Raw genomic sequence first — 24142 nt, 5'->3', positions numbered from 1 at the left:
CTTTAATGTGTGTGTGAGACAGCATACAATAATTTGCCTGACAGTGGAACTCAGGAATATAACTAAAGTACATGAATAGAAATAATCTGACAGTTTTCACTGTTGTATAGTACGAAAGTAATCAATTCCAACATTTACAGAAATTAATAAATTTATTTTACATAATGTTTGTATTTTCAATAACAAAAACAATGTAATGAGATGTCAAAATATACATAAAAGTGTCACTTGTCATTCAAAATAATAATAAGCTCAAACAAATGCAGCAATGTTATAAAAAAAACATTACTATAAAAAATGCATCTACATTCGACATAAACAAGAATATGACATATTTCAAAATAGCAGAAATCAAAAGAATTAATGAAAGAATTGAACACACATTATGAGGCTAATATCATTAGTTATGGTGTCTTCCTCGCACAATATTTTTCTGCTAACCTAATATGACACCATATACAGCAACTAAAGACACCATAACAAATTTATTATGCCGAAAAGTTGACACTTTCTGGTATCCATATATCGCACATTTTGCCTTTTATCAGAGATTTCCTCATCGGTGCTACTAACAAAGCATCTGACAGCCATTGCTGATGTCAAAGGGAGACCACTCTTCAAACCTTAGAGGCCAAACCTTGTTGAAAATTTCAACTATAGTCTTTATCAATAAAGTCACGAATGTGATCGAAAAAACGGATTAATGTCCTTGCACATAACAATTAATGATAGTAAAACACAAAACAAATAAGGAATTTCGGTACCAGCATTTCCATGTGAAATAAGTGAGGTGGGTGTTGGAAAATCCAAGATGGCTGTTACTGACAGTATATTATGTCAGTATCAACCATCTTGGATTTTTACTGACGATATACAGGCTCATGTGGTCAGTAGTCCTGCTCTCTGATTGGTGAATCTCATTTATTATGGTGTGGCATAATAAATAGATATATTAAGTTCTAGAAACAGTTTATGAAACTTCGTATTTGTCCATGGAACAAAGACGGGAGAGCTTTAGCTTTGAAAGGCTTTCTTCAAGTCCATACAAAGTGATAGGTAAAGAATAAAAATATAAAAGAATGAATAAATGAAAACATGTACATTACATCTCATTAACATGTAAAACACAAAAGATTATTAATATATACACGACCATGAAAACATATCTTTAACGAATAAAATAAAATAAAATTGAACAAATTGTCATGGCAGCAGTAGCCAGGGAAACTGCCAGGTTTCATTACAAGTTGTAAAATATGGGAAATGAACTATCTGAATAAAATGACAAAGTATATGAAATTCATGACAAGGAACAATGATTATCACAATAAATATAGAAAATCTACATGTCTTAGACAATTATTGAATGACTTATGAAAAAGATTTATGCTATGATTTAATCAATATTTACAACAGGGCTATAGAGAACTTGATGTCATAATCAAAGAAATGTTTGATGTAACTGAAAAAAATATTTAGCAATTCAGTAGCAACATATTAATAGCGTAACACCTCAACATCAAATTATTTACCAGTACACTTGGTATACCTGGATCATGAAGCAAGAATGTAGCAGACATTGCAAAAATTGTCTGTTTTTTAATGCAATGACAATGTCAAACTTCTATATTTCCTTATTTATTTATATATAATATAATGTACACATATGCTGGCTATAACTTATTGTTTCATATTTCCATGGATCTTGACTATATTAAAACACATTTTGCAACCATAAATATTGTTTTACTATCATTTGATACATAAACGGAATTTAGTCAAAATTATATATATCTGATTAGTGTTATTGTTGAAAACAGTATAGGAAAGGCAATGCACATTGATGTAAAGCCGATCTACTCAATTGCATGTACAATTTCCAAATCAATTACCATTCTACCATGAATATGACAAATATTTGATTTGGATGGGTTAATCAGAGATTTCAAATCACAACAACCATATCTGTATTCAATATTAATAGAAAATTAAATTTAATATTGACAGAATAGTTCTTCCCTCAATCATTGTTGGTTGGCATTTTGAAATCATATGTACAATTATAGGTTACAAAATACAAAGTTGTGGTTACTACAATATTTAAAGTGCCAATACATTTTGCGCAAAAAGCTCAATAAAAATCGACTTAGAATGTATATCATGTTTTATCGACAACAGAGAGCTTGAAAGCTGCCATATCTGGCAGCATGTTCAGTTTCAAATTCTATTACGTAAAAACTACAGGTAACCTAGCTTTACATAAAAAACACAGTACGTTAATCTCTAATCTCCTAATCCGTAATCATTGCCCTTACACGTCTGTGGTACAAGGCAGGACCTGACATCCAGCATGGTCCATCAGCACTAGGAGATCGCAGGTGACGTAATGGTGGGAATGGCAGAGGCATGTGCAATGGGATGAAATATAATATATGACAAAATGGTGATAAATGCTTACTAAAGACAGTAATGATCATTATTACAATCACAAGCCTCAATGCTTAGATCAGATGCTACAAATATACACAGTTTAACCTTCATAATCAGGAATTCATTAATCCAAAACCCTACTTTCCTTACAACTTAATGGTAATTATCAGTATGTACCAAGGTCATACTTTTTTGACAATTTGGATTTTTTAATTGATTGTTTTTTTTACTGAGAATGGTACTGTCCAGATTAACAAGGCGCAACTATATCCAGTAATGATCAAATGCTGGGACAACAATGTCAAATATTTGCTGTGTAGACATCCACAAAATGTGAACAGGACAAGTGCTACTAGTATAACAACCACTTCAATGGTCATATAGCTCTAAAAACCCTCACAAGGATACTGAGGAAATATTCTTGTGGAAAAATTCAAAGAAAGTAGTGCTGAAGTAAATTGTCCCTTTTCATCAGACTTTGTAAAAGTGAAATGTAAATTCTTAGCTGTACTCAGCTACATTGTATTGGGCTCAACATGAAGGGTTAGCTGTGGCCAGCTGTTGGGCACAACATGAATGTTAGCTGTGGCCAGCTGTTTGGCACAACATCAACGGTTAGGTGTGGCCAGCTGTTGGGCACAACATGAAGGGGTAGCTGTGGCCAGCTGTTGGGCACAACATGAATGTTAGCTGTGGCCAGCTGTTTGGCACAACATCAACGGTTAGCTGTGGCCAGCTGTTGGGCACAACATCAACGGTTAGCTGTGGCCAGCTGTTGGGCACAACATGATAGTAAGCTGTGTCGTTAAAGAGTATGAAGAGTCTGTGATTAGATGCTGATGGAGTTTGGCACAATGTCAGGGTCCAGATAGATGTAGGGGGGATTCCTTGTCTCATTCCGGTCTTTCACTTCCTTGCTAACTCCTTTCAAGTCTTGACGGAAACTGATGGAAAGAAGAATGTAGTCAGTAATCTTTTCACAAAATGGAAAAGGAGAGAATGAAAAAGAATTTGAGTGAGTTGAAGTATAAAAAGGATATAATTTATGAACCATTACAACAAACTTCATCCTGCATGGGCATTCTCATTGGTTCTCTGTGTTTGAAGAGTTGTCTCCCTTTGCTGTCAGGATCTGCTTGTGATGGGTTCGAATCCCGGATTTGCTAGATTATGATCCTTGGTTTGTCAGACCTTACCCTTGCTTGTGGGTTTCACTTATGTGGTGAACAATCTGTGCATTTCAGCACTTTCCCACATCAGTCTGACATGCTCTGACATACCACAAAGAGTCTTCGAAGCAGTGTTTAACCCATCTCACTCCACTCTGAGCTCAACACTTGTCCAGTTGTCTAAGGCGCCACAATTCGCTGTGCAGAGTTGCGTCCCTTGGGTACACCAGTAACCTATAATTGTGGGTTAGAATCCCGGTTCGCCCCGATTATGTTTCTAGGTTTGTCAGCACCATACCCGTGTTCTTGGGTTTCACCGAAGTGGTAAATGTCTGAGACCTGCATCACTTCAGGCTTTCCGCCCACATTAAGCTGACATGCCGGGATGTAACTGGACTCAACACTTACGCATCAACAATGTCCCTGGCCTTGGGATCAAAGATGTATTGGACCTCAAAGTCCCCGAGATTCTTGGTGCCCCTCTGACTGAGGATCTTGGTGACAGTCATGATGTCCAGGGTCGTGGGCTTGTCAGGCAGAGCCGCGATGATGTCACTCTCCTCCTTCGGAGACTGAAACATAAAACATTAGTCCCTGGTCACACATGAGTTATTCAACAGCTATAAGGTGACAGCAGATTCATAATATTGGGCATAACCAATATTTGTCATAAATATTTGCTACTGTGCTTAAACTATCTGCTTGAGATAGGGTTACCCTTAGGACTTGTTCGGATAGCTGACTGTCAAAAGGTCATCTGTTGAAAAATCTAAAGATTTTATTAAGTGATGGCAAACAAAATACAGGATTTGTGGCTATGATGTAAAAGAGGTAGTGTAATCAAAGGAAGAATCATTTTAAACAAATCTAAATGGTTGCCAAACCAGTTTCTTGTATACAACTCAAAACAAGCTATGGTGAGGCAAGGTAAATGGGGTTTAACATGGCCTCAAGATTTTGGCACTACATATCGCAACATGCATGCATATGAGTGTGGGTGGCTTCTTGTACTAATCCGGACTAATGCTAGAACACTGAGATACCAGTAAGTTAACATTACATGAATACCCCACTCAGACATAGTATACTGATTCCGAGCCGATAAGTCCCTGTTTTAGCTCCTTAATGCCGAGCGCCAGACAGGGTAACAACAAGTACCATCTTTAAATGACTTTTGGTATGACGCAGCTTGGGATCGACCCCCAACCTTCCGCTCTCGGGGCAGATGCTTTATCCACTAGACCACAGAGGTGGTCAAAAACAAGTAATGGCTACAATTGGACGGCTGCGTGTTGCAAAACCCACCACCCATGACAGATTAACTGTATTCATATTAAAAAACAGGTGTTCTTTAACTTCTTTTGAGTAGCATATATCAGCACTTATTATGTCCTAAATAATAATTCCTTCTCAAACTTTCAAGAAATGGTATTTAACTGTTTGTTACATCACAATAATAACAAAAACAGGTGCAAGTTTACATCCATGTGAATATGTCCTAACTTTGACTTGTATTCCTGGCAACAATAGGCACACTTGTGACAGAAATATGGCTATGTGTGTTTAATGTTCTTGTTTCTAGTGGTGCTCCTAAGGCAGGATAGGTCCCTGGTATGCCATGCTTTGATAGCTGATGAGGTAACATGTGACATGGCATCCGACCTTTTGATCATCCAGAGTCAACCCTCTGCATGCTTTTGTAAACTGGTGATGCTCATGTATATTTTATAAATGCTTCAGTCAATCTAACCACCACTCTCTTTCCCCTCCATGTCAGTGGCAAGATAGTATCCAGTATTGTGCAACAGTGTATTTAGTATTGTGCAATAGTGTATTTGGTATTGTGGAACAGTGTATTTAGTATTGTGGAACAGTGTATTTGGTATTGCTGAACAGTGTATTTAGTATTGTGGAACAGTGTATTTGGTATTGATGAACAGTGTATTTACTATTGTGCAACAGAGTACCTAGTATTGTGCAAGTCGGTCCAGTATTGTGTAACAGTCTATCGAGTATTGTGTCACAGTCTATCCAGTATTGTGTAACAGTCTATCCAGTATTGTGTAACAGTCTATCCAGTATTGTGTCACAGTCTATCCAATTTTGTGTAACAGTCTATCCAGTATCGTGTAACAGTCTATCCAGTATTGTGTAACAGTCTATCCAGTATTGTGTCACAGTCTATCCAATTTTGTGTAACAGTCTATCCAGTATCGTGTAACAGTCTATCCAGTATCTTGTAACAGTCTATCCAGTATTTTGTAACAGTCTATCCAGTATTGTCTAACAGTCTATCCAGTATTGTGTAACAGTCTATCGAGTATTGTGTAACAGTCTATCCAGTATTGTGTAACAGTCTATCCAGTATCGTGTAACAGTCTATCCAGTATCGTGTAACAGTCTATCGAGTATTGTGTAACAGTCTATCCAGTATTGTCTAACAGTCTATCCAGTATCGTGTAACAGTCTATCCAGTATCGTGTAGCAGTCTATCCAGTACTTTGCCTCCTCACCTTGTCAACCGGAGGCACGCCCCTCATGAGACCGGGGTAGTTCGGGGGGAAGGCATACTCCTCGTACTGGGGAAAGTTGGTCGACGCGTGAGACACGCTGCACGTGTAGATGATAGTTGTTAGCACCATAATCAGCTGATCTACCGTTGTGAACTTCCCATTGCCAGGAACTCCCTGGAAACAATGCAATTTTCTCATGAAAAGTGAAAACATGAAATAGATACATCTGTAATTCAAGTCAGAGCACGTTAAACAGAGACCTTGGCCTCAGGTCAGGTGCCCAAGTTCAGTATTGGTCCAGACAAGTCTTTGGTCTTAGGATGAGATTGAAACAATGAAATAATTTTGGTCACCACCACTAGGGTGGTTTACTCTATAGTGTGGAGTGTGATGTCATCGTATCTGGCAGTGTGAGACATTGTTCATAATATCAATCACTGTAGGGCTGGGACGAGTAACTCGGGTACCCAGGTCGGGTGGGTACTGAGTAGGACCTGGGTACCCACTAACCACTGGTTAGTCATTTGATTTATAGTTTAATGACAAAAATTATCCAGAACTCTATGGTTACACTACCAGTCATGTTCGCATTTCTTTCTGACTATGCACCCATTCCTTCTCACTTTTCATGTGGTTGAATAAAGATATAGCTTACGTCAACTTCAGTGTATACATGATCAGATCGTTTAATACATGTATCTAAATACATTTTGCAAGTGCTGTGGTAAAAAAAAATTCCACTCAGACATTTTGTATCTCTTGAGACCTACAGTGGGTACCCCATCTTCCCGAGGCAAGAGAGTTAACTGACTTTAAAAGTCCAGTTTCCACCCTTGCCAAACTAGGCTGGTATTATGGAGTTACATTTTGGCTGGACTAACGATTCTATGCATAGTCCAATCAAACTCGCGCACCGAAATCGAAATCCGGTTCGTAAACTGTCCTGCAGATTTCGGTCGATTGCAGGATTTGCAAAGCATGTGCACCACCAACTCGTTGTCAGCAGATATTTTCCAAATTTTTTCATGTTTTTAATCAATGTGCTCACGTGATTTGATACATTTCGCGATGTAAGACCCGTTTTATTACAATATAGATCTTGATTATCGATCAGATCGTCCTGACTGGGCGCCACCATTTTGTGTGAAGCAAACGCAAGTGATACGAGTGGTGGAATCTGATTGGTCCATAGGAGAGGCATAGAAGGGACATAGCTGGTAATAGCCACTGGTGGCGCTACGGTCGAGCCCAGTAATCCCAGCCTAGTTCGGCAAGGGTGTCTTTTAAAGTCAGTTAACTCTCTTGCCTCGGGAAGATGTGGGTACCCGGGTAGGGTTGGGTAATAGGGAGGTGGGTACCTGGGTAGTAAATTTGGACTTGTCCCAGCCCTAAATCACTGGTTTGCTATTCCTGTTTCCATTGTAATCCCCTGTGGAGGTCCTACCAGTAATGACCCGTGAAGATCCGGGGTAGAATAGGTCTTCAGCAACCCATGCTTGCCGTAAAAGGCGACTATGCCTGTCGTAAAAGGCGACTAACGGGATCGGGTGGTCAGGCTCGCTGACTTGGTTGATGCATGTCATCGATCCCAATTGCGTGGATCGATGCTCATGATGTCAATTACTGGATTGTCTGGTCCAGACTCGATTATTTACAGACCGCCGTCATATGGCTGGAATATTGCTGAGTGCAGTGTTAAACAACAAACCAAGCAACCTACCAGTAATCCGACGCCGCCTTCCTCGCGAGCGTTTGTCAGTTCATGGCCCCAGTTCTGTAGTTCCCAGTCTCCACTGATTTTCTCTGGAGAATCTACAACATCAAAACAATATCACATGCAAATATAATTCAAATATCTGACTTCAAAATAACACAGCCCACTGAATATGGATTTTCTGGCTTTTCCAAAACTAATCAAATAACACGCCTATAATGAACTGACAGATAATACAAACTGAATTTTGGTCCCGTGCATATGCTTTATATGTGCTCTTAATGAACTATGGTTATAATGAACTAAAATTAGTGGTCCCCTTGAGTTCGTTATAACTGTATAAACTACATGTACATGTATAACTTTTTAAGTATTTCTTATTCAATGGGTTTATTGTTTCTACTGGGTACTTAGCACTGACCATAGTACAGCTTGATATATTTGCCCGCGTAAGTGTTGATGGCCTTGTACAGCAACAGAGCATCGTCACGGAAATGGTAGCCAGGCAAAACACTTTGATCATCAAGCTGAAAACAAAACATTGCAGAATTCCAATTGCATAACTATAATTATGATTAATATTATGATTATTATTATCATCACCATCATTCGTTTTATTGTTTATAAGGGACTTCTTTTTTTTTCAATCTGAAAATACTGGAACAGAGTAATTTTGCAACATTGTGGATGACCTGAAAAAATGTTATTTGTTTAATAATTGTTCAGCTCCTACTTCCATAGAAAACAATATTAGATCTTGAAGCCGTTTTCGTTTCTTAAACAAGCGTATAGTCGACGAAGTCATCTATATCCCCCGCAATTTTAACACGTTATGGTCCCAAACCAGGTAACTGACCCAACATTTCTCTAAGGCCATGTCAAAATAGCTGCAATGGAAATTCTAAAATAAACATTTATAAAACTCCTTAATATCAAATGGCACCAGTTCAGTATGTGCCTAGTAGACATGCCATTTTCGTTTCTTAACAAAATCGCAGGGTCCCAGAATATTAAATGGCCAGACCCTTACCAACTCTTAACTGTTTACTGCAGAGCTACTGCAACAAGGGCGGATACAGCTATTTTTTATAAAAGGTTTAGATTCTCGCGATCCACATATGCACAAGAATCTCCTGCTCAGATGAGTATATACATGTAATACTTCAAAAAGCTGATCATAAACATCGATTCTAAGAATAACCCAGTATACTGACCCCTCTGCGTCGTAGATCCTCAGGGAGTGTTCCATCAACGTCCAGCCTCCACTGCTCCAGGCTGGGGACACAAGGGAGACAACTCTTGCATTACTATAGTAAATATGGTTGATATTCAAACTACTATTATCTAGTGGTGACAAAATATGCAAAGGCCATTTATTTTTTACTAGATGGTTTACAAACCGATGTAAATTTTAAAAAAGTATATAGATACTTTCATCCAACTGTTTCTCAAGTAGGTGTTGTCTTAAAAGATACAAGGGTTTAACCTATAGCAGCATAGGCTCCTCAAAGTACCTTGAAACCCTATCACTACACTGGTTAATGTTCTCTTTGACTTTCACTGCAAATGTCAGTGGGTGTTCACGAAGATTCTGGAACTTGTGTCAAATAACTGACTACCAACACTAAACATAGGTTCTGCCAATTACCACAAAACTTGTTAGTTTTCATTGTTTAAAGGAAAATTAATTTTGATGTTGAAATATACAACGACAAGCAGTCAACCAAGTCACTGAGGCCTTCCAGTCTTTTTTAACCTATGACAACAGGAAGCAGGGTACCTATTCTAACCTTGAACCCTCATGGAGACTAAACATAACATGGCCATAAAAAGTTGTAAAAAGACACCAAAGGGCCCTAAAATGTTTTTAAAAGAAGGCACCTGCTGGAGACAATCTGCTTCATTTTAAAAGTACCCGAGTTACAGAGGCTGGCAATAATTCAGTGATACAAAGACATGAGGGGTGAGAATGTGATACTACCCCTTAAGATAACAAGGTGAGCTAACCACATGCACAGACAGGAAATATTTACTTTATTTCAATCAGACATACCAAAGAAACTCTGCAGACTGAATTATGGAATATTGTTAATAGAAAAATTGGTTGATTTGTTGTTCAACGCCGCACTCAGCAATATTCCAGCTATATGCACGGTCTGTAAATAATCGAGTCTGGACCAGACAATCCAGTGATTCATATCATGAGCATCGATCCGCGCAATTGAGATCGATGAACTGCATCAACCAAGTCAGCGAGCCTGACCACCCGATCCCGTTAGTCGCCTTGTACGACAGGCATAGTCACCTTTTACGGCAAGCATGGGTTGCTGAAGACCTATTCTACCCCGAAATCTTCACGGGTCGTTAAAAGAAAAAGACACACAAATTACAAACATGACACATTCCTCAGAAAGTGTGCATCGTAGTGATTAAAACCCTGCCACATTTCCACTGGAACCAAACACAGGAAACCACACAGGCCACAAGCTGAGCATGCACAACCTCGGTTTGTTGCAGTCTCCATAGAGTGAGTGAGTGAGAGAGTATGGTTTTACGCCGCTTTTAGCAATATTCCAGCAATATCACAGCAGGGGACACCAGAAATGGGCTTCACACATTGTACCCATGTCGGGAATCGAACCCGGGTCTTCGGCCTGATGTGCGAACACTTTAACCACTAGGCGACCCGACCATCCCCGGTCTCCATAGAAGATGTGGCAGGTTTTAATCACTACGATGCACACTTTATGAGGATTGTGTCCTGTTTGTAATTTGTTATGGGCTTCACACATTGTACCCATGTCGGAAATCGAACCCAGGTCTCTGGCGTGACGAGCCGAAAGAACGCTTTAACCACTAGGCTACCCGACCACCCCCGGTTTCCATAGAAGATGTGGCAGGTTTTAATCACTACGATGCACACTTTATGAGGATTGTGTCCTGTTTGTAATTTGTGGGGTTTTTTCTACTCAAAGGGTGTACAGATTCCATAGTTTGGTTGCTCTCTGCTGCTTTATTTGGTCTGTTAATGAAAGGCACTGAATATTTTGTTATCAAAACACATGGGGGTGACAAGTGAACAGAGAGATAAATACATGGAAGACAGTATCTCCTGCACAACACCCACGACGACACATGCCTATACATACCCTCTCTTAATCAGCTCAAACATTCCAGCAATGCCAGCGTTCATTGTTTTGTCCACCCAGCCTCCTTCAGAAACCAGCATCTCAAGGCCACGTCTGAAACAAACCAGACACATCTATAACATCAAGTCAGCCTGCTACATACATTTATAACCAGTCAGCTGATTGTTATAACTTTCCAATGTATATCTCACCCAGGCATTCTTCCCCCACACATCACACACACTTGTCACCAAGCCACCTTATCTCAAAGTGTGGAGGGACTTGGTGCTGGTTCCCAGACAATGGCTTTTGATGGTCAATGTTGATGGCCTCATTTTATGGCGTAGGCAGTTTGTGTAAGAATTGTTGTCTTCATATTAATTAGGGGTATAGGTGTCCTTGGTGTAAGGTCAAGGATTCTGTATGCAGAGATGCCTCCCTTAGGTGCTAAGATCCAGTAGTCGTGGATACTGGATGATCATGGAGTTGTGATCGTGATCATGATTATCTATCTGCTTCATCTGCCCTAACAAGTTCATCTGTGAATAAACTAGTATTCTTTTTACCAAAAAAGTAACTTTTTGCACCTTTTACATGGAGAGCACAAATATAATTTGCTATTACCAATTTGACTTTCTTCGTATTCAACTAGGGCGTTTCGCCATATATTTGTATATTCATACATTAATATATTGACATAAACATACGTTCAACAAGAATCTTACTTCTAAAATGACCGAAAACATTAAAATCAAATAACATGAATTTGTGAGTGGATAAATAATTTATTGAAGGCTATATTGTATGTACGTGACAAGTCACTAGAGCTGGCAGAAGTAATGCGCAACATGACACGTTCCCACATCAGACAGTCGTCCATGTTAAATGTCAGTCTCCATACTTCATCATAAATCACAGATTTATGAATACATGTGTCAAACAGCCTCATATAGTGTTAATACCACAACAAGAATAATTGCTCCACACAAAACAAACAACGATAACTGTCAGCATAGCCTGAGGTGTTACAGCACTCGGTGTAAAGTCATTTCCAGAACTGGCCAAATGCTGAATCAACAGAGATACATTCCCTGAACCACGCCAATATCCGGATCTAATTGGTCGATTGATCCCACACAGGATGAAACAGACTTATACCACCCTTGAGATTTACTGCTTTTGACAAAGCATGAAAAGTTGCTGTGGGTTATTTGTCTACTAACAATTAGCTCCTGATAAGTAGCAATTTGTAGGGGGATATCGTTTTCATGTGCACACAAATGTAGTCATGCAATATTTCATTTCTGTTGAGCAATTTTTTTTATGAGGTGTGGACTGTTCTCTTAGTGCTATCTGCCTCGTCCTTGTTTGATCTGCAGAGTGACTGTTGCCAGTGTATGTTCATGCATTATGAGGATGTATTCATTACCATATTTAACACAGTAAGCCCTGTCTCAACAAGGCCAAGACTTTTTTATTTCCTGGTTTACATAATTTTCAACATTTAAAACCCTGTTTCAACAATTCCAAGACTTTTTTATTTCTTGGTTTACATAATTTTCAACATTTAAAACCCTGTTTCAGGGAGGCCAAGACTTTTTATTTCGTGGTTAACAGAACTTTTAACATATTAAGCCCTGCCTCAATGAGGCCAAGACTAATTATTATATTTAGTGCTGTTTCAACAAGGCCAAGTCTTTTATATTTCCTGGTCTACAGAATTTGCAGACTGTTTCATTTCATGGTTTACAAAATTTTCAACATACGAACCCCGGTTTCAGCAAGGCCAAGACTTATTTCACGGTTTACAGAATTTTCAACAGATTCAAAACAAGTAAACTGAAAAAATGATATTTGAATCAAATCAAATATTAAAATCAAATCAATTTGTTTACTAGTAACTGTTAACCAAACAATTAAGCTGCCTATTTTTCTCACACTGCATGTCAAAACATAAACTTGTCTATATTCCTGAGCACAATCAGTACGGCAGTATCATCCCAGTCAAGAGTTAAGGGGTTAAAAGATATGGCCCAGCAGTATAAAGTGCTGCAATTCCCTTGCCTTGAACTGACCAAGGGTTCAAATCCAACATGATGATCCCATGGCAAATACCGTATTCGACGTAATAAGCGCCCCACTCTAATAAGCGCCCACGGCGATATTTGCTAATATAATGACTAGTGAACAATCCCAATTAGCAACCCCTTACGATTGATCAATGTAAACAAGACTTATTTATTCGCGTATAATACGCATTAGTGTGTTATATGCTTTCTTAATTATGGGCAATATAAATGCATATAAATATTTCAGTGTGTCAGCATAAGCCACGAAATTTATCTTTCAACTCTCTTTTTTCCACCAAAATAATATTCTAATAAGAGCCGCCTATTTCTAATTTTGAGAGCGCCCCGGACGCTTATTACGTCAAGTACGGTATGTTTATGACTTTGTGCTTTCCTCATTCATAGAGCTGACATGCCATGATATATACTGGTATACTGGTTAAAGGGGATTTAACTTAAATCTCTATAGACCACTGTCAGGAGCGGCAAGTGGGATACTCACGTGTTTATAGCTATCAAGTAGAGGAAGTGTGGTGCAAGGAGCTTGAAGAGAGGATGAGACTGAGACAGGTTCCGATGTGTTGCCACGGTGACACCTTCCATCAGCAAATGCGTGTACCCTGCAACCATTCAAAAGAAAAATATTGCATTTCTTTCCTCTAAACATCAATAAAAGTATTAACAGAACATATTGCAAGGAAATGCGTCAATCTCATCAGTCGAAAAGACACAATTCGTCTGGAACTGGGACACATATGGATAATATACTTAACAAAAAAGGTTATATTTATTTATATTTATTAAATTGTGTGCTCAGTTTTCACTACAAAAAAATATGCCCAAACATGTTCATGATCCCTAACCTTTTTTATTGAGTATAGGTGGTCTGGCAGTGAGGGAACTAAAAAACAAACATTAAAAAATAATTCGGCCTTATGAAATCTAACTTAACACTTAACAGCATAACATGCATAACTAGTTAGGGATGGGTTATGCATTGTTTACCTATGATTAAGCCATAATGTTCGTGATTTCAAAACCCAATGAGCCATTGACCAAGTACCAGGAATTCAACAATAACTCTAGCACTGCCTTCACACAATCGTTGATCAAATTAAGGTGACAATACCCTCAGGACAATAACCGCCTGTCAATACTCCCCACCATCCCTGCTCAATACACATGAACAGCATTACGGCTACCTTCCGTTACAACCCGGCCCACCTGAAAACACCCAGCCATCAATGATACACTCTCGCTCAGTCACGTACACTTCAGATATGCCATGCCCCAAAATGATTAATTTTTGAATAGACACAACTTCAACGCATCAGAAATCAATGCCAACAAATATCCTGTCAATGATCAAAATTTTAACAGCTTAATGTATTGACCGTGCTTAATGGGCCCTGGGAATTGTGGATTCCTGGAGTTGTTGTTGTATTTGAATAAAATAAAACAACTGCAAGACTGATTAATGTCAACTGGGTTCAAATTAGAGTTAGAATGCCTTTACAATGCATGTCCAGAGCAAAACCTATTAACAAGTCATGCTGGCCGCGATACTCTGGCTCCAGGATCAATAATGGCTAGGATTGGTTCCAAGGGACATTAACCAAAGTTTGTAAAGGGCATAACGTTGAGCATGTGCTGAAAATTCTATGAACTTTATATATATTGATGAAATTCATATAAAGGAATTACAATGAAACAGTTGACACAACAAGGGAAATATCTCCCAGGCTCAATTATTCCAAATGCTAAGCCATGATCATCGTCAGATTCGTAGCTATTGCAACCGAAGGTCATACAGCCAATTCTGACACATCCCCGTTTATTCAGTGTATCATTGCTCCATTGCATGTCGATAAATACCCAGCACCATTCACTAACATGGCTTTGTTTGGAGTCCAATGCAAATGACACCCATTAAAATTATCCATCCATTTAAATTACACCAATGTGAGAGAGAAAATCTGGGAGTTGCAAAAAGAGATTGAGATTTCACATTTCTATGGTAACAGATCCAACCTGGGTACTTTGGTAAAAAGAATAGATATATTATACCCTGGATTATTGAAGATGGTTTGGACAATGTGAAACCCTCCAGAAAACCACTTAACAAAAACAGTAATGAACTCTCTGAACATATGACACGACATCCTAGTTTCACAGAAGCGGATGTGCTGGGTACGTTTGATAGTCACAAGAAATGGGTTTCCTTCATTGTCTGTCCACAGCTTCCTTGTTGCAACATGCTAGGAAGTGGAAACATGCCAGAAACCTTCTCATGCAATAGTCTCTGCAGTAGATACATGTCCTTCCCTGTTCCTGACAAATGTTTCCGATGCATAGACACACACTATCAGGCAGTCCAAGCCTGCACCACGAACACCAGTATTCATCAAGAGAACAATGCTTCAGAAGAACCATCACAACACATAACTAAACACAACCAGGCAGTCCGAGACAGCACCAAGAACACCAGCCTGCATTTAGAAAACTATGCTTCAGCAGAACCAATAAAAGGCATAAATGGTCTCTGGCACTATTGTCTAGGCCCAAACACTAGATGGGTGAGACTGATGACTTACCTAGATGGGTGAGACTGATGAATTACCTGGATGGGTGAGACTGATGAATTACCAAGATGGGTGAGACTGATGACTTACCAAGATGGGTGAGGCCGATGACTTACCTAGATAGGTGGGACTGATGACTTACCATGATGGGTGAGACAGATGACTTACCGTGATGGGTGAGACAGATGACTTACCTAGATGGGTGAGACAGATGACTTACCTAGATGGGTGAGACTGATGACTTACCTAGATGGGTGAGACAGATGACTTACCTAGATGGGTGAGACCGATGACTTACCTAGATGGGTGAGACCAATGACTTACCTAGATGGGTGAGACCGATGACTTACCTAGATGGGTGAGACCGATGACTTACCTAGATGGGTGAGACCAATGACTTACCTAGATGGGTGAGACCGATGACTTATCTAGATGGGTGAGACAGATGACTTACCTAGATGGGTGAGACCGATGACTTACCTAGATGGGTGAGACCGATGACTTACCTAGATGGGTGAGAGACTGATGATACATTGCATCGCTGTTGTTGTACCACATCTTAACAAATGCCCATGTGTTGGGGGGGTCTGTGGGGAGGAATACCTACAAACAGACAACATGCTCCTGTAAAATATATACTTAATGAAACTAATTGAAGTTCTCATGGTTATGCTACCAGCAACTTTTTCAACAAGTTCACAAAAACTTGAATTTCCCAGCAAATACCTAGCGGACCGTCTACGCCAGAGGATGACCCCAACCTTGGCATCAAGGCTGACGTTACTTCACAGCTTCAGTTTCTTAAAGGGACACTCCACTCTGCCCGGATGGCATTCCTGGTCAGATCATTGGACTTTGGCGCGCGACCATGGAGGATATATTCAAACTTATTATTCAAGAGTTAATCAACTTTGACAGTTCTGGCAAGCATCTATTAATAATACCTCAACATTACATAAAGAAACATGGCATTTCTTACTCTACATCTATCCAACATGACAAGAAAGAATCAAATAAAATCCACATTTTCTTTAAAAAGCAACAAATTTACATATATCTTACTCTGGTGAATAACCAGATATCTCCCTTATAACTCAGAACCACTGGCCTGTATCCACAAACCCCAATAGAGCTTGTACCGGCTGAATGAGGAGGAACTGCACCATGGGGCAAGGCAGGCAATTGAAGAAGTAAAACTATTGTCACCAACCACCATAGAGGCCTTTCATGTCGGTACATACTGTCTATGATTGCCCAGATCAAAGTCACATACCAATAAAAGTGTCTGATGGAAGAGATTTCAATGAAGGCGTTATGATCCCCATCCAGCTGATGGGGGGTTAATATAATATCAATCTACACAGTGGCAGTCAGTCTATTATGCTAGGTGACATTAACCCTTACACCTGTAACCATGACCTCTATTCAGTACTGTCAACGTCACATCTTCATTGATTAAAAAACAAGTGTCATACCTGACGGATGCTTCTGTTTGGGTAATGGCCATATAAGGTTATTACCTTCATTCAAATTTAAAGGAAAAAGAAATGTTTCTATTGATACTTAGTTGTAACAATGTTTTGATTCCAATTATGGCCAAAAATAACACAACTCATGTCAAATTTCTCTGCTTATTTCATATACTTTTTTCTATAGTTTTGCAGAATGAAATGATATTCTCATCCTATATTACCTATTAAATTAACACTATTATTTTTTATTTTTTTATTAGATTAATAAGTGCTGTATCCTATTTTGTTAATAAAGTATGTGTATTAAATACTGCTCTGTTAAAGTGTTTGTATGTATTGGCTCATTTATAAAGCAGATTAATGGTTATCAAAATGGTACTAATACCTGACAAAATATCTATATTTTTGCCACATTGAATTAAAAACCACTATATTCTATATTTCTTCTGTTTTCAATCAGTTTGCCCCAAGTAAGTTACAAGGTTTGTAAGAACCATACAGTATTCCTGGGTTCACCAAACTGGTAAATGTCTGACACCTGCATCACTTCGGTCTTTCCTCCCACATCAAGCTGGCACACCATGATATAACTGGAATATTGTTGAAAGTGGCATTAAACCCAGCTCACTCACTCACTCTGTGTTTAATACCATTCTTATGCTACAGGTCTGTTTTTACTAACCATCAGTATAATCCTAAATATATCCTACTCAAAAAAAGTTAAAGAACATCCGATTCTTTCATATTGCTGTGTCTGCTGTATTTCAACACTGAAAGGCATCAAACTTGAAAAGGCAGACTTAAGACATTTTCACCTAGAATGCAGGCCATTCACCCTAACAGTTTTATCAAGCACAGTTCCTGGAATACACGACATGATTTATATATTTGAGAATGCCGAACAAACAATTAGAGGGTGTGGTGTAATATTGGGTTATATCGCTGACCTAGGCATAACAACTGCAAATTATACACCACTATGTCAACAGTTCTGCAACACCTCAAGTGCACAATGGTCACAGAACATAACAGAAAATGTCTGGTGTCACAGTTACAACAGCTTAGATACCTGTTTCTAATAGCTCAAAATGAAATATAACTCTCTGTTTCGCCAGTTGGTTATGCAAATCGGCCAGTAAGGTGGGAGAGGTGTCACCAGTTCATTTCCAGAAAAATTATATTCATGAGTTGACTTGTAACATCATAAATAGACTATTAGCCAACTGTTTCCATATCGTAAATAATATATTTTTTCCCAAAATTATCTTCACGACTTATAATGATAAATAGAGATTGTTTTATATCATTAATAACACAATTTTTTTTTTTTTATTCCTACCACATGATATTTACAATATGGAAACACAAACATTCATAATCATTTAATGACTAATAAATAATTGAGGTTCAAGGCACTTTAGAAACTGCAATGCCTGAGTTAACTCCCTAGAGTATTGTATAGTGCGATATGATTTCTATCCTTGTTTGTGTACAAAAGCAAACACACATTGACAAACCCTTATCTAAACTATATGGGAACATAGATTACAGGTTATCAAGCAAGTATGCATACAATGTATCAATATATGGCATCTATTAAAAGTATTTCCTGTTTGGTGACCTCATTTGCATATATATCAGATGTTGATACCAAGTATATCGCACAGGTATATCGCACAGGTATGTCGCATTGATAACACAGTCAGTCCATTACTTGTATCATACCTGTCTGTACACCCTGCAACTTCACTTGTGTATGTACATAACCCTGTTAAAACACCATCAACTCACATTAACAATCACACCGACACCAATCCCTCAAGGATTTATATAGGCTTTTAAACAAAGTGCCCATGGCAGGCAACTTGGGAAAAATCATTCTTTTCTTTCAAATTGGGATCTTTAAAGTTCCTTTTTTCCTAAATTCAGTGGTATTTTAAAATTGAATTTTAACACTGCATGAATGCAATAATGTTAAACTAAGCATTAAAGCCTGTTCGTCTATATTGGTCCTGTTATTTGTCAAATACAAGTCCCCTCCATAAAGCCTCAACATTAGTTACGACATTAACAACATGAATCTGGAAATGTTTAATTCTAGTTTGGGAATCGGCCACTATGCAGATGTAGATATAACCCAGTCCCTATTCCTGGATGGAGGAAAAAACATGTGAAAATGCCCATAATTAAAACAGCAACTCATCAAAATGGCTGTTTAAGTGTAATTGTTGAAGAACGTAACTCATAAATATCTACCACTGCATCGGGATAAAAACAGATGTTAAGTAATTTATTTTTTTAACGACATTGTCAATAAATTCTGACCTTAAATGATTTGTTTTTATGTTTTTTATTAAACTGTGAATCAGCTGCAGTAGGTAAACTGTATTTATTTTACATGATTCCAAGAAAGCGAAACCACAATCACAAGGTTATCACAGTTATCCGTCAAATGACAGGTGTGTAAGGTTTGGTCAGTTTCAATACTGGAACCTTAGAGAGCGGAATTCACACCAGAAGCCACTGTTCATGTTAGTTTCTGTTATCTCTGAATATATACTCGACATACATGCTGGGGTTACTATTTCTCTTCAATTTATCTTTCATTTTTACACTGAAATGTCTGTTTCCATTTCTTGTAACTCACAGAGTCAAGTCATGGTGGGGCAGTTCCAATGTCAACTAGTGCAACATTCCATTGAATGAACCCACATGTTAGTTTTAATGCTGGCTGTAGCAACAAGAATAGGCTCCACATTTTGGAATCAAACCATACCTGTCGGACAAGTGCATGCATTGCCTACTGGACCACCCTGTAAACTGTAACACTGCCTTGACAGTTTTATCATAACAAATCCGTAATTGTTGTTGCTATCACACATTTCATTATATTTTCACATCTTTTCATCACATCTTTTTTTAAAGAGAGGGCTTGAATGGTCTCAGGCGCTTCAATCGCAGCTCATGGCTGCCACCCATAGCTTCCAGGAACCAATGGCCATGGTAAAGTCTCAGATTTGCCCCAAAATAATCTCAGAAGTGCCAGCAGTATAGCGATGCTATTTAGTTTAATCAAAGTTCGAAGTGGTCACATTTGTTGTATTTGTTTCATATCATGGCCAATGGTCTACACTATTCAAATAAAGAAATAAATATTGAAGCCGTCAATGTCTGAATTCGGTATCTGTTCTCCTACAAAGGCACTTTGTCAACTTACAGGATTGTCTGGTGCCGGTTGCTGGAACAGTTGTATAGCTATGGGAACGAGACGTTTGTTGCTGTTGATGAAGAACAGGCCAATGGGAGCACACAGCTGCAAGTAGAATATAGTATTGTCAAGAGCGGACTCATCACTAAACGACATCTCTGACCCAGCCCACTCTTAGTCATACAACACTTCAAAGCATAAGGAAATAAAAAAAAGCAGCAAATGAAAACAAATTAATCAACAATAAATTCACTGTCACAAGGAGATGTATTCCTGGATTACTCTTATCCCCCAGCGGTTCAGCTGCTGCGAGCCATTATGTACACAAACAATATGACATTCAACTCTGCCAGACAAATATACCCTGGAGAGAACACTTAATTGACATCAAGTGGCACATACAGCGTACAAATCCCTGACTATTAATATTGAACAATAGGCAAGATGACACAATAGAGACTTTAACTTTCTAATGCAATAAACGCAAATACATGTATTGCTAAAAGAACTGAAAAATGTCATCAAATGTTATAGAATTATGTATTTGTATATTCATCATATATTTTCGTAACCTAAATGTCAACTTTTATATCCGATTGTCATAAAAACCTGTTCTGCCTCAAACTGCCATAGTGACCTGTTCTGCTTCAAACTGTCATGACAACCTGTTCTGCTTCAAACTGTCATGACAACCTGTTTTGCTTCAAACTGTCATGAGAACCTGTTTTGCTTCAAACTATCATGCTACCCTGTTCTGCTTCAAACGGTCATTGACAACCTGTTTTGCTTCAGAACATTCACGACAACCTGTTCTGCTTCAAACTGTCATGAGAACCTGTTCTGTTTCATTTCAAACTATCATGGTAATCTATTCTGCTTCAAACTGTCATGAGAACCTGTTTTAGACCTGATTTTCCATGAGTATCTATTATAATAAATTATTTTCACTCTCTCACAATAACGTGTTTTACTAAACCCAACTCATTCACTCCTATGTTGCTTTGTGAATGTTAAATACTTACTACCAAGTTTGGTCGATGAGGAAGATCCTTCAAAATTTCATAATCACAGATAAATAAGCGTTTCTTGCGGAGTGCTGTTTCTATCGTCTCTCCTTCCATCAATGGCTTGAGCATTTCATCATCTACAGCTAATCTGGAAGAGATGAACGTTAACATTTACATCAGAAGAGCCATGCTAAATCATGAGAAATCTAAAAAAATAATGTGTTCTCAATTCATTATCTCTACATTATTAAAATTTAAATTTTTCTGAAAATTATATGTAATGATCAGTAGGGTTGAGAAAATAAAAAATGCCCCAAATTCAAGAACATACTCATGTGCTTTTTAAAGATTTCAATGATTTCTCTTCACTAGGCCAGATCAATTAAATTACTTGTTTTACTATTGTTTTAGGCCAATAATCAAAAAGTCAGAATGCAAAACAACAAATTCAAAACCCTGTCAGGGTTGATTTTAGGTTTATTTTCAAAAACAGAACCCCTGACATAAATCCTTTCATTAAAAACACACACAGAAAATACTTTATAAAAAAGCATACTTTTAATCAAACACTCTTTTTTGTTTTCTTCTATATTGCAAAATACATGGGGGATAAAAATACGAAAATAACTTATCATGTGCTCTAGATTATATTAATTAACGACCAAGATGAAATGTAATTTTGTGTCCCTTGGGACTTAACTCCTGTTCTTATGTTCTAATCATGTGTTTTTAGATGATTATGCTACTTGTTTGGTCTTGGATTTTTTAAAAGGTTAAACTTACTTGTCTGGAATGCTTTTACACAACTTGATGAGCGAGTGATTGAGACTGGCGATCCTCTGATGACCAAAGTAGATGTCATTGCTCCATCGGTCAGCCCCCTGTAAAAGCAAAGAAACACTGCAGAGAGCCCCTATATGTTACATACACGATACCCTCTACACAACAGTAGACGTCATTGCTCCATCGGTCAGCCCCCTGTACAAGCAAAGAAACACTGAAGAGAGCCCCTAGACGTTACATACACGATACCCTCTACACAACAGTAGACGTCATTGCTCCATCGGTCAGCCCCTTGTACAAGCAAAGAAACACTGAAGAGAGCCCCTAGACGTTACATACACGATACCCTCTACACAACAGTAGACGTCATTGCTCCATCGGTCAGCCCCCTGTACAAGCAAAGAAACACTGCAGAGAGCCCCTAGACGTTACATACACGATACCCTCTACACAACAGTAGACGTCATTGCTCCATCGGTCAGCCCCTTGTACAAGCAAAGAAACACTGAAGAGAGCCCCTAGACGTTACATACACGATACCCTCTACACAACAGTAGACGTCATTGCTCCATCGGTCAGCCCCCTGTACAAGCAAAGAAACACTGCAGAGAGCCCCTATATGTTACATACACGATACCCTCTACACAACAGTAGACGTCATTGCTCCATCGGTCAGCCCCCTGTACAAGCAAAGAAACACTGCAGAGACCCCCTAGACGTTACATACACGATACCCTCTACACAACAGTAGACGTCATTGCTCCATCGGTCAGCCCCCTGTACAAGCAAAGAAACACTGGAGACAGTCCCTAGACCTTACATACACAATACCCTCTACACAACAGTAGATGTCATTGCTCCATCGGTCAGCCCCCTATACAAGCAAAGAAACACTGCAGAGAGCCCCTAGATGTTACATACACGATACCCTCTACACAACAGTATTTTGTTTGTTTGTTGTTTAAGGCCGCACTCAGCAATATTCCACCTATATGACGGCAGTCTGGAACTAATCGAGTCTAGACCAGACATTCCAGTGATTGACATCATGGGCATCGATCCACACAATTGGGATATGATGAAATGCATCAGCCAAGACTGCGAGCCTGACCACCCGATCCCGTTAGTCGCCTCTAATGACAAGCATAGTCGCTTCTCACGGTAAGCATGGGTTGCTGAAGACCTATTCTACACAACAGTAGAGACTTACATCATGTACACCTAGGATTAACATGTGTCACGACACAGTTGCGTCACGATACGCTTGTGTCATGATACGCTACCCTCAATATCAATCAATCACAACAGTTAGCTTACAATATGATACTTGTCTTTTTACAGACACCATCAAGTCAATTCTAAAACAAGAGTCATCAGAAGATAACAAATCCCCCCGGCCCCTACAAATTCTAAAGAACAAATTATCTGCCTGTTAGGTCCACTTATTGAAGAATTTCTATCTGATCTGTCTGTCAGTGTACTAGAGTAGTTATTGAGCTATCAAAACAATACCATGGAATTGGGATTGGGAACTTTGTATTTCTATGTCAGGTACACACCAACATGAACAGTAAAAGTCAAACTTGTTGCCAGGGAAACGGAAAAAATATAAATTCTAACAATCCCTTAATAGCAAAAGGCACCAGATGACAAACTGGTCATATGTGTGCATGGTTTCATGGAAGAATACCTATTAGTTTTAAAGATGTAGTCAAAGTCAAACTTCTTGCCATGGAAACAGGAATAAAATATCTAAATCTTAAATAGTAAAGGCACCACTTCAACCCCTGAATAAAACATGTTCCAAGTTTGATTCAACACTGTTGAACAGTTTTTAAGTGCTGCTCCAGAAACTACACCTACCTCCATTTCAGCCAAGTCTAACTTGTGTCAATGGATACACGGAAAAATGAAATTTTGAAACATTCCCAAATAGCAAAATTAATTTTTTCTAAAATTACAAAATAGCAAAAGGCACCACTTCAGCATGTGACTGATACATCTTTCAAGTTTCAATCAAATGTGCTGAATGGTTTTCGAATTCTGCCCGGAAATGAACCCCATCCC

At 38.6% G+C, this 24142-nt stretch overlaps 1 protein-coding gene across 3 annotated transcripts in view; it reads right to left on the bottom strand.

The window, feature by feature from the left end:
• Window positions 1-281: 281 nt before the first annotated feature.
• Window positions 282-24142, bottom strand: part of LOC124114830 (allene oxide synthase-lipoxygenase protein-like) — an 87894-nt gene continuing 64033 nt past the window's right edge. For all 3 annotated transcript variants that reach the window (XM_046475612.2, XM_048387297.1, XM_046475611.2), the window contains 12 exons: window positions 22076-22173; window positions 21308-21440; window positions 20295-20390; window positions 16112-16208; window positions 13526-13643; window positions 10976-11068; window positions 9041-9101; window positions 8248-8353; window positions 7833-7924; window positions 6113-6286; window positions 4008-4171; window positions 282-3374 (listed from right to left, as the gene is read on the bottom strand). In XM_046475612.2, coding sequence (XP_046331568.2) covers window positions 3260-3374; window positions 4008-4171; window positions 6113-6286; window positions 7833-7924; window positions 8248-8353; window positions 9041-9101; window positions 10976-11068; window positions 13526-13643; window positions 16112-16208; window positions 20295-20390; window positions 21308-21440; window positions 22076-22173 — 1347 coding nt within the window. In that variant the 3' untranslated portion in view covers window positions 282-3259. The remainder of the gene's footprint in view (window positions 3375-4007; window positions 4172-6112; window positions 6287-7832; window positions 7925-8247; window positions 8354-9040; window positions 9102-10975; window positions 11069-13525; window positions 13644-16111; window positions 16209-20294; window positions 20391-21307; window positions 21441-22075; window positions 22174-24142) is intronic.

This window comes from Haliotis rufescens, unplaced genomic scaffold (assembly GCF_023055435.1).
Source record: "Haliotis rufescens isolate VD_foot unplaced genomic scaffold, xgHalRufe1.0.p SCAF_7, whole genome shotgun sequence".
Lineage (NCBI taxonomy): Eukaryota > Metazoa > Mollusca > Gastropoda > Lepetellida > Haliotidae > Haliotis > Haliotis rufescens.
This window is presented reverse-complemented; position numbering and strand designations above follow the sequence as displayed.